This window comes from Crocuta crocuta, unplaced genomic scaffold, assembly GCF_008692635.1.
Source record: "Crocuta crocuta isolate KB4526 unplaced genomic scaffold, BGI_CrCroc_1.0 scaffold229, whole genome shotgun sequence".
NCBI classification, from domain to species: Eukaryota; Metazoa; Chordata; class Mammalia; order Carnivora; family Hyaenidae; genus Crocuta; species Crocuta crocuta.
The window spans coordinates 7,480,142-7,492,626 of record NW_027536464.1 but is presented as its reverse complement, the minus strand read 5'-3'; the positions used below and the strand labels follow the sequence as shown (position 1 = coordinate 7,492,626).

General features: G+C 40.9%; 1 protein-coding gene across 1 annotated transcript in view; it reads left to right on the top strand.

The window, feature by feature from the left end:
• Positions 1-12,485, top strand: part of PAX3 (paired box 3) — a 237,387-nt gene that overhangs the window by 58,894 nt on the left and 166,008 nt on the right. The window contains 1 exon segment of the mRNA XM_077748573.1: positions 4,933-5,138. Within this exon segment, the coding sequence (XP_077604699.1) occupies positions 4,933-5,138 (206 nt within the window).

The window sequence follows — 12,485 nt, the reverse complement described above, 5'->3', positions numbered from 1 at the left end:
TTTCCACTTAAAAAGTCATATATCATGTGTTGGTGTGGGTTTCTTATGAGAGCTTTTCTGGGATTTCAAATTGGGGAACAATATCTCTATTTAATGAATAATAAAGCAAACGTTGTGAAGGCATGTATAGAATATGACTGGGCAACTCAAATGCAGTTGAAAATCTCCTCTTAATACTAAGGCTAGACAGCAGAAATAATCCAAAGAGATTATATTACTGGCGAGATTATATTTATTCTAGTTGTTATTTCCTGTCAATCTATTTTAGATAATTGTGTTATTGGTATTGATTGCAGTGTCCAAGCCATAGTATTAGAAAAACTATAATTTCTTTGTGTTGAGCTGTCTGGGAAAAAAATAAAGCCTTGTTTTCACTTGGTGCAATATTTAGCAAGATTAAGCGCTTTGTCTCTAGTATCTAGAGTAACGTTGACTATGTAAACTAGATGAACGTCAACAAAATGTTTTCTTTTTTGCTATGAAAATGGCGGGTATCAGGTTTGTTTTTGGTAAGAACTGAATGATTCAAACTCAGGACACTATTGTAAATTGTGTTCTGCGTAAACAATGCATCTTATTTCTATTGGGTGATACAAGAAACGGTGGTGTTTCCATCTTTAGAAATAGCTAGCATTTCCTAGCTGGTAGATTCATCTTTGGTTGCTGACTTAACATATTTTAAAGCCCACATCCTTTTGGGGTGTACAGATGGGGACGAGTTAGAATTAACTGCTGCAACTGTGGCTTCGTATTGCCAGAAAGGATCTGTTGGCTCAGACAATTTTCCAGCAGAAAGATCAGACAAGTCATTTCTTCAGTGTCTTTTGAAATGATGCTTTATGGAGGCTTTCCTAGTTAGACACAACCACTGGACTGCTTTTGAATAAACATCTAGAAATACAAGTAATGACTTATTAGCTTATTGAAGAAAATTTTATTTTTGGTGGCAAAGCCTGTCTTCTTGAACTCCCAGACATTCTGAGTCTTTTTAAAATTTTTTAATGCTTGTTTATTTTTGACAGAGAGACACAGTGTGAGCAGGCGGGTGGAGGGGCAGAGAGAGAGAGGGGTACAGAGAATCAGAAGCAGGCTCCAGGCTCTGAGCTGTCAGCACAGTGCCTGACATGGGGTTTGAACCCGTGAACCTCAGGATCATGACCCGAGCTGAAGTTAGGTGCTTAACCAACTCAGCTACCCGGGGACCTCAAAAAGACTACCCTGAGTCTTTTTAATTACTAGCTATTGGTGATCATCTTGTTTTGGAAAAAATCACAGTCCTCAGAAAAAACTGATAATTATTTTCTAGAAAAATACAGTTATGCAAATACTTGCAAAAACTTCCAAATACTTTTTGAGGATCTATGGACTCCCAAACCTCATGTCAGTGCATGCTGGGAGACTCAGAAAGGCAGCATGTCCATTTAAAGGTGCAAAATAGTGGCTGAGAAGTCAGTGTTGGTCCAAAACTTAAATTCTACCTGGTGCTTCCGTTCGGTCAACATGGGTTTAGTGAGCACCTACTGTGTTCCAAGGCTTTCCAGCAGGAACAAGGAGGAGAGAGCCTTTGTGAGCTCACAGAGCTGATATTCAGGGGGACGTGGATCGTTCAGCTGAAACACAGTGGTCTTGACCCTCAGAGTTAACTCTCATTGGTACTTGTTAATGTAAGCAGCCCCTTTTCTTCAGAAACGAGAGGTGATGTTGATTAATTGACCTGACAGTGCATGGCACATCATATTTACTTGGGACGATTTAATAACCCTAGAGACCCCCAGAGGAAACATGAAAATTTCCACATACTATTATCCTAATGGGATCATAGTAAGGGAAAGGGCACAAGCAAAGAGTTTAGGTTCTCTCAGGCGGAGGAAGCTCTTGGTCAGTCCTTAAAGGCTGTTGGGTTTTGCATCTGAATTCACAGAAGACAGAAAAGCCAGGGCAACAGACACTGGAAGAAGGGAAGAGAAACATTTTATGGACCTTCATGGCTTTAGAATGACTAATCCATTGCGTGAGAAGTATATTATGTATGTGGAGGGTTGTTTTGATAAATTACAGCAGGGAGTATTTTATATACTTGGGAATTTTGAGAGAGAAAATGAGAGTGTGGAATATTCTGTAGAGGTGGTTCTCAAAGTCTCATTTAGGGTCAGCAAAGTTGGCATACCACCTGAGAAAGCAGAAAGCTCTGGAAGGGGGGTGGGCAGCAATCTGTGTTTTGTTTTCTGGGTTTTTTTTTAATGTTTTTAAATTTATTTCTAGGAGAGAGAGAGACAGCGTGAGCAGGGGAGGGTCAGAGAGAGAGGGAGTCACAGACTGAAACAGGCTCCAGGCTCTGAGCTGGCAGTCAGCGCAGAGCCCGACGCGGGGCCCGAACCCACGGACCGCGAGATCATGACCTAAGTGAAAGTCGGACGCTCAACCGACTAAGCCACCCAGGCGCCCCGCAATCTGTGTTTTAACAAGCTTTTCAAGTGATTCTGATGCTCCAGCAGTTCAAGATCCAGTGCCCTAGTATGATGCACAAATTACTGCTCTTTTTTTTTTTTTTAAATTACTGCTCTTTTAACTGGACTCGCATTTATCAAACATACACACATAAGTGATTTTGAAGTCTATAATGCAACGTATGGCACATTTCTTAGCATGTTAATGCTCCTCTAAAATATTCCCACACTTAAAGAAAGTTTAGTTTTATTTCCTAAGTATTTCCAAACAAGATTTGTATCAAATTAGGCCATTTTAGGGGTGCCTGGGTGGCTCAGTCGGTTGAACATCCAACTCTTGATCCCGGCTCAGGTTACGATCTTCTGGTCTGTGAGTTCGAGCCTTATATCGGGCTGGGGGGCCTGCTTGGGATTATCTTTCTATCTCTTTTTCTCTCTCAAAATAAATAAACTGAAAAAAAAACTAGACTATTTTATATTAAATTAGATAACATAATGGAAAAACCAAGCCTAATAGCTCACATACAGTAGATGCATTACATATTATGTTTCCATTTTGCTTTCATGCACAGGAATTTGTTTTTCTTTAATTTGTCACTGTTAATTCACTCTCTCAATTTTAACGTTTGAGTGTGAATACATTATAAAAGTATTAAATACTAAAAAACTTAAAATTATATTTAGGGGTTATGTTGGACGTGTACCCCTTTTGGGCAGCTTATAATTTATACTGAAGTAGAATGGAAGTTTTCGATTTCTGTAGGGCAGAGGTGTTTGAGTTTAAGATAAAATGGAATTAGCAGGTTTTTTTGCATTTTGTCATTGCTTTTGGCACCACCCGTATTTCAGGCCCTCCAGCCTGCGTGTGCAAAGGAGTAACCTTGACAGTGGCATTAATAATCTACAGTTTTCTGGATTTCCTTCCTCACTTGCAGATAGCACGCTTCAGCTTCTTCCCCAGAGGATCCCTCCGTTATCTGGGGAGTTTCCAGAGTGCATTTGGGTTGGCTCAGTAGCAAGGGCACTTGGGGTCCTGAGCTCCACTCACAGTATGTGGCTGAAGAGCCCTCCGAAGGCCTTCCACTACTGTCCTCATGTCCATGGCCTCCAGCAGAGAGCTGCTCCCCGGGCCAGAGCACTCTGTCTGCTACACCCTCACACCTCAAAATGACCTCTAGGCTGACAGATACTGTATCGTTAACTCACAGATGCCATATTGTATCATTCATGCAAATTCCTATCTCACTTCCCAGTTCCTTCCTCTCTTTTGGAGATGCTCCCACACTAACTGTGGAAAACCTCCTTCCCTGATGTCTCCTAACACAGACCAACTCAAACTTTCGGGGGAGGGGCCTGCAACAGGGCTGGCTTCAGGGACACATGACCGACACAGTCACCCATTCATGGCCCCGTGCTCAGAAGGGCCCTGTGTTTGGTTTTCTCTGCTCTGTGTGACCATCTCACAGTTGCACTAATTTCTGATCACAGGCATTTGTGTCTTTATTTCTCACTGTGTACCTCAACTTAAGCAGCTGTCTCTGGGCATCTGCTCACCATTCAGCAGAGATCCAGGCTTGGAACTTTTCATTTAGGGACAGGTCACTCAACTATGCCTCCTTTTTCTTGGGTCTGCTCTTGAGGTTTACATTAACAATATCTAAACTCTTCTTAAATATTTCTCAATATCTGGTGATAAGATACTAAATTTAAGTATGATTTCTTCTACAGAAGTGGGAGAATCTATAAATTTGTTGGAATCCTGTAACTATTAAGGACTTCTTAGATACTATGTCAGTTTTGGAAGTTTTTAAAATTTTATTTTTATTTTTAAAAAATTTTTAAAAACGTTTTATTTTTAAGTAACATTTATTTATTTTTGAGAGGCAGACAGAGCATGAGTAGGGAAGGGGCAGAGAGAGAGAAGGAGATACAGAATCTGAAGCAGGCTCCAGGCTCCAAGCTGTCAGCTCAGAGCCCGACGCGGGGCTTGAACTCATGAACTGAGAGATCATGACCTGAGCCGAAGTCGGATGCTTAACCGACTGAGCCACCCAGGCACCCCAGGAATTTTTTTTTTTTTTTTTTTAAGAATCACCTTTTTAAACAGATTTCCTCATGTAAAAGTTGGAGAAAGTTAATTTGGAGCCAAATTAAATTTGAATCATTCATAACACAAATGGAGTACCCATTAAGTGCTAAGCATGAGGGCTGTACAAATGGAAGAATTGTTGTCCCTGTTTTCTAAGATCGCTAATGGACCAAGACTGACAGATGCAGAGAACAATGATTTCTGCCTGGGGGGCTTGGAGACAAAATAGGGGAGGAGATTAAATATCATTTAATAATGTAATACTGCAGAGAGGGGCTTGGTGTCCAGGGGAAGACACTGGGAATGTGCATTAGGATTTGAATCACTAAGGCTTGGGCTTGGGCACACTTGTTTTCTGACTCCCATTTTATTGCTTTTTCTCTCTTGTGCCTTTAGCCTCAGCACCCCAGTCGGATGAAGGCTCCGACATTGACTCTGAACCGGATTTGCCCCTGAAGAGAAAGCAGCGCAGGAGCCGAACGACCTTCACAGCAGAACAGCTCGAAGAACTGGAACGAGCCTTCGAGAGGACCCACTACCCTGACATTTATACCAGGGAGGAGCTGGCGCAGAGGGCGAAGCTCACAGAGGCCCGAGTGCAGGTACTGACTCGAAACACCCACGCCCTGATTAAATCCGATGGGAAACAAAAAAGTGCCTTCTCCTCTAAACCAGGTTTTAAACCAAGGAAATAAATATGTTAGGGATGGCACTTCATTGTGAGTTGTAGCCTTTAGTAGTATAAAGTTCCCACCTTTCTCTCTAGTGGCTTTGGTTAACAGTGTATTTATTTATTTTGAGAGAGAGAGCAGAGGTAAAGAGTACCAACTTTAGGTTGGTACTGTCATTGTCCCCAGTTTATTTGTCAGAGTATTTAAGTAACTACCTAAGACCATAGAACTAGTAACTGATACAGGCAATTGGATTCTATATATTTCCTTTTCTTGGTCTTTCAATTATGATGATGCACATAGGTGTATACAGTAAAAGCCCTTTTAAGGATTTTAAAGTCGAGAAGCATTTTAAGTAACTATGTTATTTTAAGAATAGTCCGAATAATCTTTTGATCTTATAGAAGTACTCTGAACTCTCTGGAAAGGCTGCTTTCGTGTAAAATGTTTCCATTGGTTGATTGAATAATGTTTTCACCATGATTAAAGGTAGTAAAATACTGGTTGAAAGATTTAAAATGTCTTAGGGTATCCTGAAACTCCTTAGGTTACCTCATCTGGAAATGCCGTGTTCTTCCCAGCTACCTGACTTTCATAGTCAAAGTGAGGCTGGAGGCTCAGCAGTGAACGGGTCCGCTGATCTGGTCTCTAGATTGATCAGTGCGTTTGATTTGCAGCTGATTTCCTCTCCTTTCATAGACTTTTACAGGAATAGCCTCTTCCAGGTCACAGAGCCCAGTCAGAAGACTTGTCTTATTCACCTTGGCTTTCCATCTATCATAGGGCTAACAAAGTGAAGGAATACTAAGATGAATGAAGACAAATCTCTCAAGGAGCTGCAGTCTGATATAGTTAATGAAGTAAACACAAGTAATAATAAAAACAACAACAACACAGGTATAATAAGTACTATAAGACAGAAACAAAGTGCGGTGGGATTTGAGAAGAGGAAAGAAAGAGATCTTGCTGGAGTAACAGGAAGGGCTCACGAAGACGCCAGATTTAAGATGAACTTTTGAAGCTAAATAGAAATTCACTGGTCAGGGAGGGTGGCATGAGTGTATTAGTAAGAGGAACGATGTGGACAAACACTTGGGTTACATATCTGGTGATCTTTCATTTCCATTCATGTTGAAGGAACAGTGGTTTGTTGAATGTGGCTGGAAGCTAGGAAGAGGTAGGAGGGGGCAGGGAGGAATATGGTTGGGTGTCCAGGCTGAGGACAACTTGTGAGCCTTGGGTTTCAGGCGAAGGCTCTGCTTTCACAGTTGATGTGATAGGCAGTGGAGGGCGGGGCATGAAACGGGTCAGTGGCCATGGGAGTGGAAAGGAAAGGACAGTGGCCAAAGTATTCGGAGGTGGAAAGTAGGCAACAGATTTTGTAAGCAGGATGTGGATGGAAGGGTGAGCGAAGGCAAGAGTCGCAGATATGTGGAGGTTTACAGTACAAATGTTTTACTGCAGGAACTACTGAATCTCCCTACCTGATACATGGGGATTCAGTGTTCCTCTCCAGAAATGACCACCACTAACCACAAATTATGATAATAAGTGTAACTAAATATTATGTTATGGAATATATGTAGTGTATGTATTCTGATATTACAGAACAGTGTTATAAATATTATATACATCAAATCTAGTTGCTTTTATTATAGCTCTGTGATGACCTGATTTCAATCTGAAGTCAGATCCATTCCTATCTCCATTCTTCCAGCAAACTTTTGTTGCGTGCCCACTAGATTCCAGGATTTGGTCTCTATACTCCCTATTGGTCAAGCCCACATCCCGAGTCTGTCCTTTCGACAGATAGAAGATCAGCTCTGAACTCAGAGTCAAAAAATAAGCACGGATTTTAAAGAAATCAAAGAGAGTGATGGGAAACTAAAAGAGCGTTCAGTGTTGTTGTACCTCATGTCTGCCTTTGCCGAAAACCAGGACGGGGGACAGAATAAATCTCAAGCCCTTGCCGTTTGCTCAGTGCCCAGCATTCACGTCTGGCTCAGTGAATGTCAAAGGAGAATGAGAAAAGCCCATTAACTTGCGGAGGACATGGGATCAAACCAATAAAGAGGGGTTCATATTTTTCTATACAGTGACCTCCTCTCCAGAGCAGGGCCCTCATTAACCTAACAGCTGTCCTAATGTGGCTTTAACCCCGTGACTCTTTACATTCTTTATAGCTTCATTCGTTCCCTTGAGATGCATCATGTCTTGCACCACAGCTATGATCTACAGCCTAACAAATTCCCGACAACACCAGGCATATGGATCTTTTACTTGACACAGCAGGAAAAAGAAGGGAGTAGTTAATCACTGATTAAAATGCCAGAACAAAATCCTTTAGTTTTGAGAAGGATCTGGGAAAGCAGTAGCAAAGTCAACACAGTTTGAGTGATAGNCCACCCTGCCAAAAAAAAGTCTACATTTTATTTTTCTTTTTCCCTGAGTAAAATATTTCTAAAGTTTTCTGGATACAGATAGCACTGACTTAACTGATGTATAATATCTCAGGCCTTTGTCAGTATTTCATAAAAATTTGTTTAGACGGTAGCTATGTTGTGTTTATCACAGCTAAATCTGAGTACACAATCTAAGACATGTACGCCAAAGACGGATTTGCCCGATTCCCCTCCTGGGTATTATTATGCAAATAATGGGAAGCATTAGTTTGGTGGGGAAGAATGCAAATATTTGTGATGTGCAAAAGTTTTGGTAAATATTCCGTCTGAGACCTCCACAAAGCAGAGAAGCCTCACTCTTTCCCCACTAGGATAATGGAAGACAGCAAAGGAAACTGTTGGAGGAAACAGCATTTAATTAGGAGTCAGAAAATGTGGGTTTTGGTCTCAGCTTGCCGAACAAACGTGTTTTGTTGAGGAAGTCACTTGATTCTGCTGTAATCCTGTTGGCTTCAGGTTTTGTTTTGTTTTGTTTTGTTTTAAAATATGGGATAGGTTCGATCAGATGATCTCAGTTTGGTTCACAGATTACCAGAATAATCATGGGAAGAACTTCAAGAAATGTAGGGGACTTGAGATTTGTACACAATTTTGTGCCTTTGCTTCTGCCTGCTTGTGTGTGTGTGTGTGTGTGTGTGTGTGTGTGTGTGTGTGTACAGTCCCTGGCTTTGCCATATTCTCAAATATCATCTCTCCTCTCCCATCCCCCAATTAAAAATAACTAGGGGGTGCCTGGGTGGCTCAGTTGGTTGACTGTCCAACTTGATTTGGGTTCATTTCATGGTCCTAGGATCATGGGATCAAGCCCTGCGTTGGACTCCACTCTGCGCATGGAGCCTGCTTTGGATTCGCTCTCTCTTTCTCTGCCTGTCTCCCCTGCTCACTCTTTCTCTCTTTCTAAAATAAAATGAATAACTAAATAACTAAGATGCATGATTTCTCATCAGTAATTTGAGATTCTCAGAGAAATCCAATAGGGATTGACTGATTGATTGATTTTAATTTCAGTAGTTAACATACTAGTTTCAGGTGTACAACATAGTGATTCAACAATTTTATACGTTATTCAGTGCTCATCACAATAAATGTACTCATAATCCCTTTCACCTATTTCACCTGCCCCCCACTGACCTCCCCTCTGGTAATCATCAGTTTGCTCTCTACAGTTAAGAGTCTGGCTTTTGGTTCATCTCTTTTTTCTTTGTTTATTTTATTTCTCAGTTTTCACATATAATTAAAATATATGCTATTTGTCTTTTTCTGACTTATTTAAGTTAGCATTATAACCTCTAGATCCATCCATGTTGTTGCAAATGGCAAGATTTCATTTTTTAATGGCTTAGTCCATTGTGCATATGTACACACACACACACACACACACACACCCCACATCTTCTTTGTCCATTCATCTATCGATGGACATGTGGGCTGCTTCCATAATTTGGTATGGCAAATAATGCTGCAATAAACATAAAGGTGAATGTATATTTTCGAATTAGTGTTTTCATATTCTTTGGGTAAGTACCCAAAGAATTACTAGATCATACATATGATAGTTTCATTTTTAACTTTTTGAGGAATCTCCACAGTTTGTGGTTACACTAGATCACATTCCCACCAATAGTGCACAAGGGTCCCTTTTCCTCTACATTCTCACCAAACGCTTGTGTTTTGTATTTTGGATCCAATGGGGATTTGAAGCCATCCAGCAGATCTGGATAATTCAGAAGTTAAGATAGGGATGGAACATTTGGCCCTGAATTCCATAATGACACAAAGCTATGATCATCCTGAAATTCTCGGCAGGACTTTGCTCTTGGGGTGAAAGAAGATGTAGTTGAGTTTGCCTCCCTGTGTATCCAGGGTCCTCTGACATTCCTCTGAGCACAGTGCTTCTCCTTGTCAACCTTACCCGTTCTCTCCCTCAACCAGCTCCTCGCCCAGCTGGAAGGCAGCACTGGGAGAGTAGGATGTGGAACGAGAGGGGGTGTGGAGTGAACGAGAAGGTCCAGGGTGGAGCAGCTTATCCTGAATCTGCCTACTTGGAGAGTACTGTATTGGGCATTAGACGTCGCTGAATCTAGTGTTCAATCAAGCCTTTTAATGTGTTGTGAATTCCCTTTCTAAGCATTAAGTATTATGCTTCTCCCCATTTTTCAAATTACATTTGAAATAACCCATCTGGAATAATGTAGGTTAGATTGCCTTTGAGGACCACGCCAAAAATCTGAACCAGTAATTTCTTGATGGGCAAAATTAGGCTTACACCATGGGATAATTAGCACTAATCCATGAAACTTGGAAGCAAATTTGACCTAAGTCTTCATTCAAGCCAAACTGGCTTTCAATTATTTGAGGTGTTATTAGGGCACTTTCCTATTTGCTCATGGGCACAAAAGGCTTTGGCTGTAGACCACAGAAGTCAAAGCAAGGCTTTAATTCTTGGGTGTCTAAGTTAGCAATGGCAATGTGATGTTTGCACTTAATAGCCAGCATTTATTGAACACTATCTCTTAGGTGTTTTTGCAAGAGCTTTAATTGTATTGTCATATTTAATTGTCACAACACTCTTGTGAAGTAGCTTTTTACTTCTCCCATTTAGTAGACAAGAAAGCAGAGGCCCACAGATAGTAAATAAGAGTCAAGGTCACAGAGGTAGCAAAGTGGGGGGCATGGGATTCCATTTTTCCTGGTCCGCAGTGTACCTGTGTGAATAAGAGGTATTATTGTATCTTTTGAAGTACAAAGCTTTCTCCAACTCAGACTGTTGGAAGTCAGAACAAATTGGTTACTGATCTGACCCATGAAGAGAAAAATTTATGAAAAGAAAAACTTATTCTTTTCTGTGGGTCATTATCTTTTTTCCCCTAGTTCTCATGACGTGATGAGATCTTTCAATCAATTTAAATTTTGCTTCAAAAACTCATTGGATATCATAGTATCTCAGAAATGGGTCTAAAGATCATTTCCCAAAGGCATGAATATAGCTTTGTGGAAGGGCTCTATAGAGAGAAAGACCAGTGGGGAAAGATCCAGGGGCAGATGAAAATGAACGAGGTTGCAGTTCATCAAATGAATGAAAAACGTGCTTTGAGGGAGGGTTTTGATGTCCGGTGGTATTATACAGGCAATTAACAGCATTTAACTGGAGTTAGTGTAGTTATCAGCTAATATATGCCTCCTGTTCCACTTCCATACCATGTTAGGTGTTATGTGGAAGGCCAGATAATGTGTGGAGAGAGTGAGATTACACTGAATTAGAGGTCACAGAATTGTATTTAACATGTAGATAGCCGACTTTGTAAGACTTGGTCTTTCTGCCCTACTGGCTAACAAATTGGCGGCACACTCAAGAGTCTCTCTCAACATCAAAGGCCAGTTTGTTTCTGTTGCCATTGCTACTCTTTTCAAAACAAAGAGCAGTTTCTAGTAACTGTAACAACTGAGTCATAAATGCCTTCCACGCATTTCAGATGAAGTTATTCAGTGTCATGCACTCACCCAGTTCATTTAGAAGATGAATCATTGATTGTTAGGAATTAGTGATACACTATTGAAAGAGTTATCTAAGACCTCTGGATGCTAAGAGAATGTCTTTCAGTCAAAGACGGGGTCATAACAGAACCCCGGGATCACTGTGCTTGGTCAGCTTAGATACTGAAAATGAAGGGGCGCCTGGGTGGCTCAGTCGGTCAAGTGTCTGACTTCGGCTCAGGTCATGATCTCACGGTTCGCCAGTTTGAGCCTCACATTGGGCTCTGTGCTGACAGCTCAGAGTCTGGAGCTGCTTCAGATTTTGTGTCTCCCTCTCTCTCTGCCCCTCCTCTGCTCAAAATAGTCATTTTTTTAAAAAATGTTTTATTTATTTCTAGGAGAGAGAGAGAGAGACAGTGTGAGCAGGGGAGGGTCAGAGAGAGAGGGAGTCACAGACTGAAACAGGCTCCAGGCTCCGAGCTGGCAGTCAGCACAGAGCCCGACGCGGGGCTCGAACCCACGAACCGCGAGATCACGACCTAAGCGAAAGTCGGACGCTTAACCGACTAAGCCACCCAGGCGCCCCCAAAATAAATAGTCATTAATAACATTAAAAACAAATAGAAAAAATAAAATGAAGGTTATTTCAAGGACACTTTTTTCCTATTAAAAACAGTAGATATGGGNTTTATGAGTTTGGAAGTATAAAGAAGGCAAGAATGATTTTCTTATATGTATGTATATATAAACACAATTATACATTAAAATATATATATTAATGCTTCTTTTGGCAGACACAGCTGGTTCTAGGAAAGGCAGAAGGCTGGCAATGGCCAGATAATAACAAATCTGGTTAAATGGCTAGAGACAGGAAGGACAGCCCTCAGTAATCTCTGGTTCTCTCAGGAAGAGCCCTCTGGATTTATTTAGCCTAAATTTAAACATTTAAATTCCTTCCACTGGCAAACTCTTGAACCTCCTGTAGAAGGTTTGTTTTTCAGTAAAGATTTGCTTCCCAATGATCTCTGTTCATCTTTTGTCGTAGGTATAATAGATATCACATTGTAAGTGTAAGAACTTTTAAATATAACTCCTGGTAGGTTTGCTCAGTGTCTTCAGTATTTATATCATTTTGCAAAAATGAAAAGAACCCCTCCCCCCCAAAACCCTTCCTTCCCTAGTCTTTTGGATGTCTGAAGATATTTGTAGGGAACTGTCAAGTTTCTTATTACTTATTATTTGGGCAAAGACATTTTTCATGTAAAAAAAAAAGTGGGTGATGGAGGAGTCAGAATGATCTGGATCACAAGTAGGTTGAGATCGAAGGAGTGATCAGGCATCA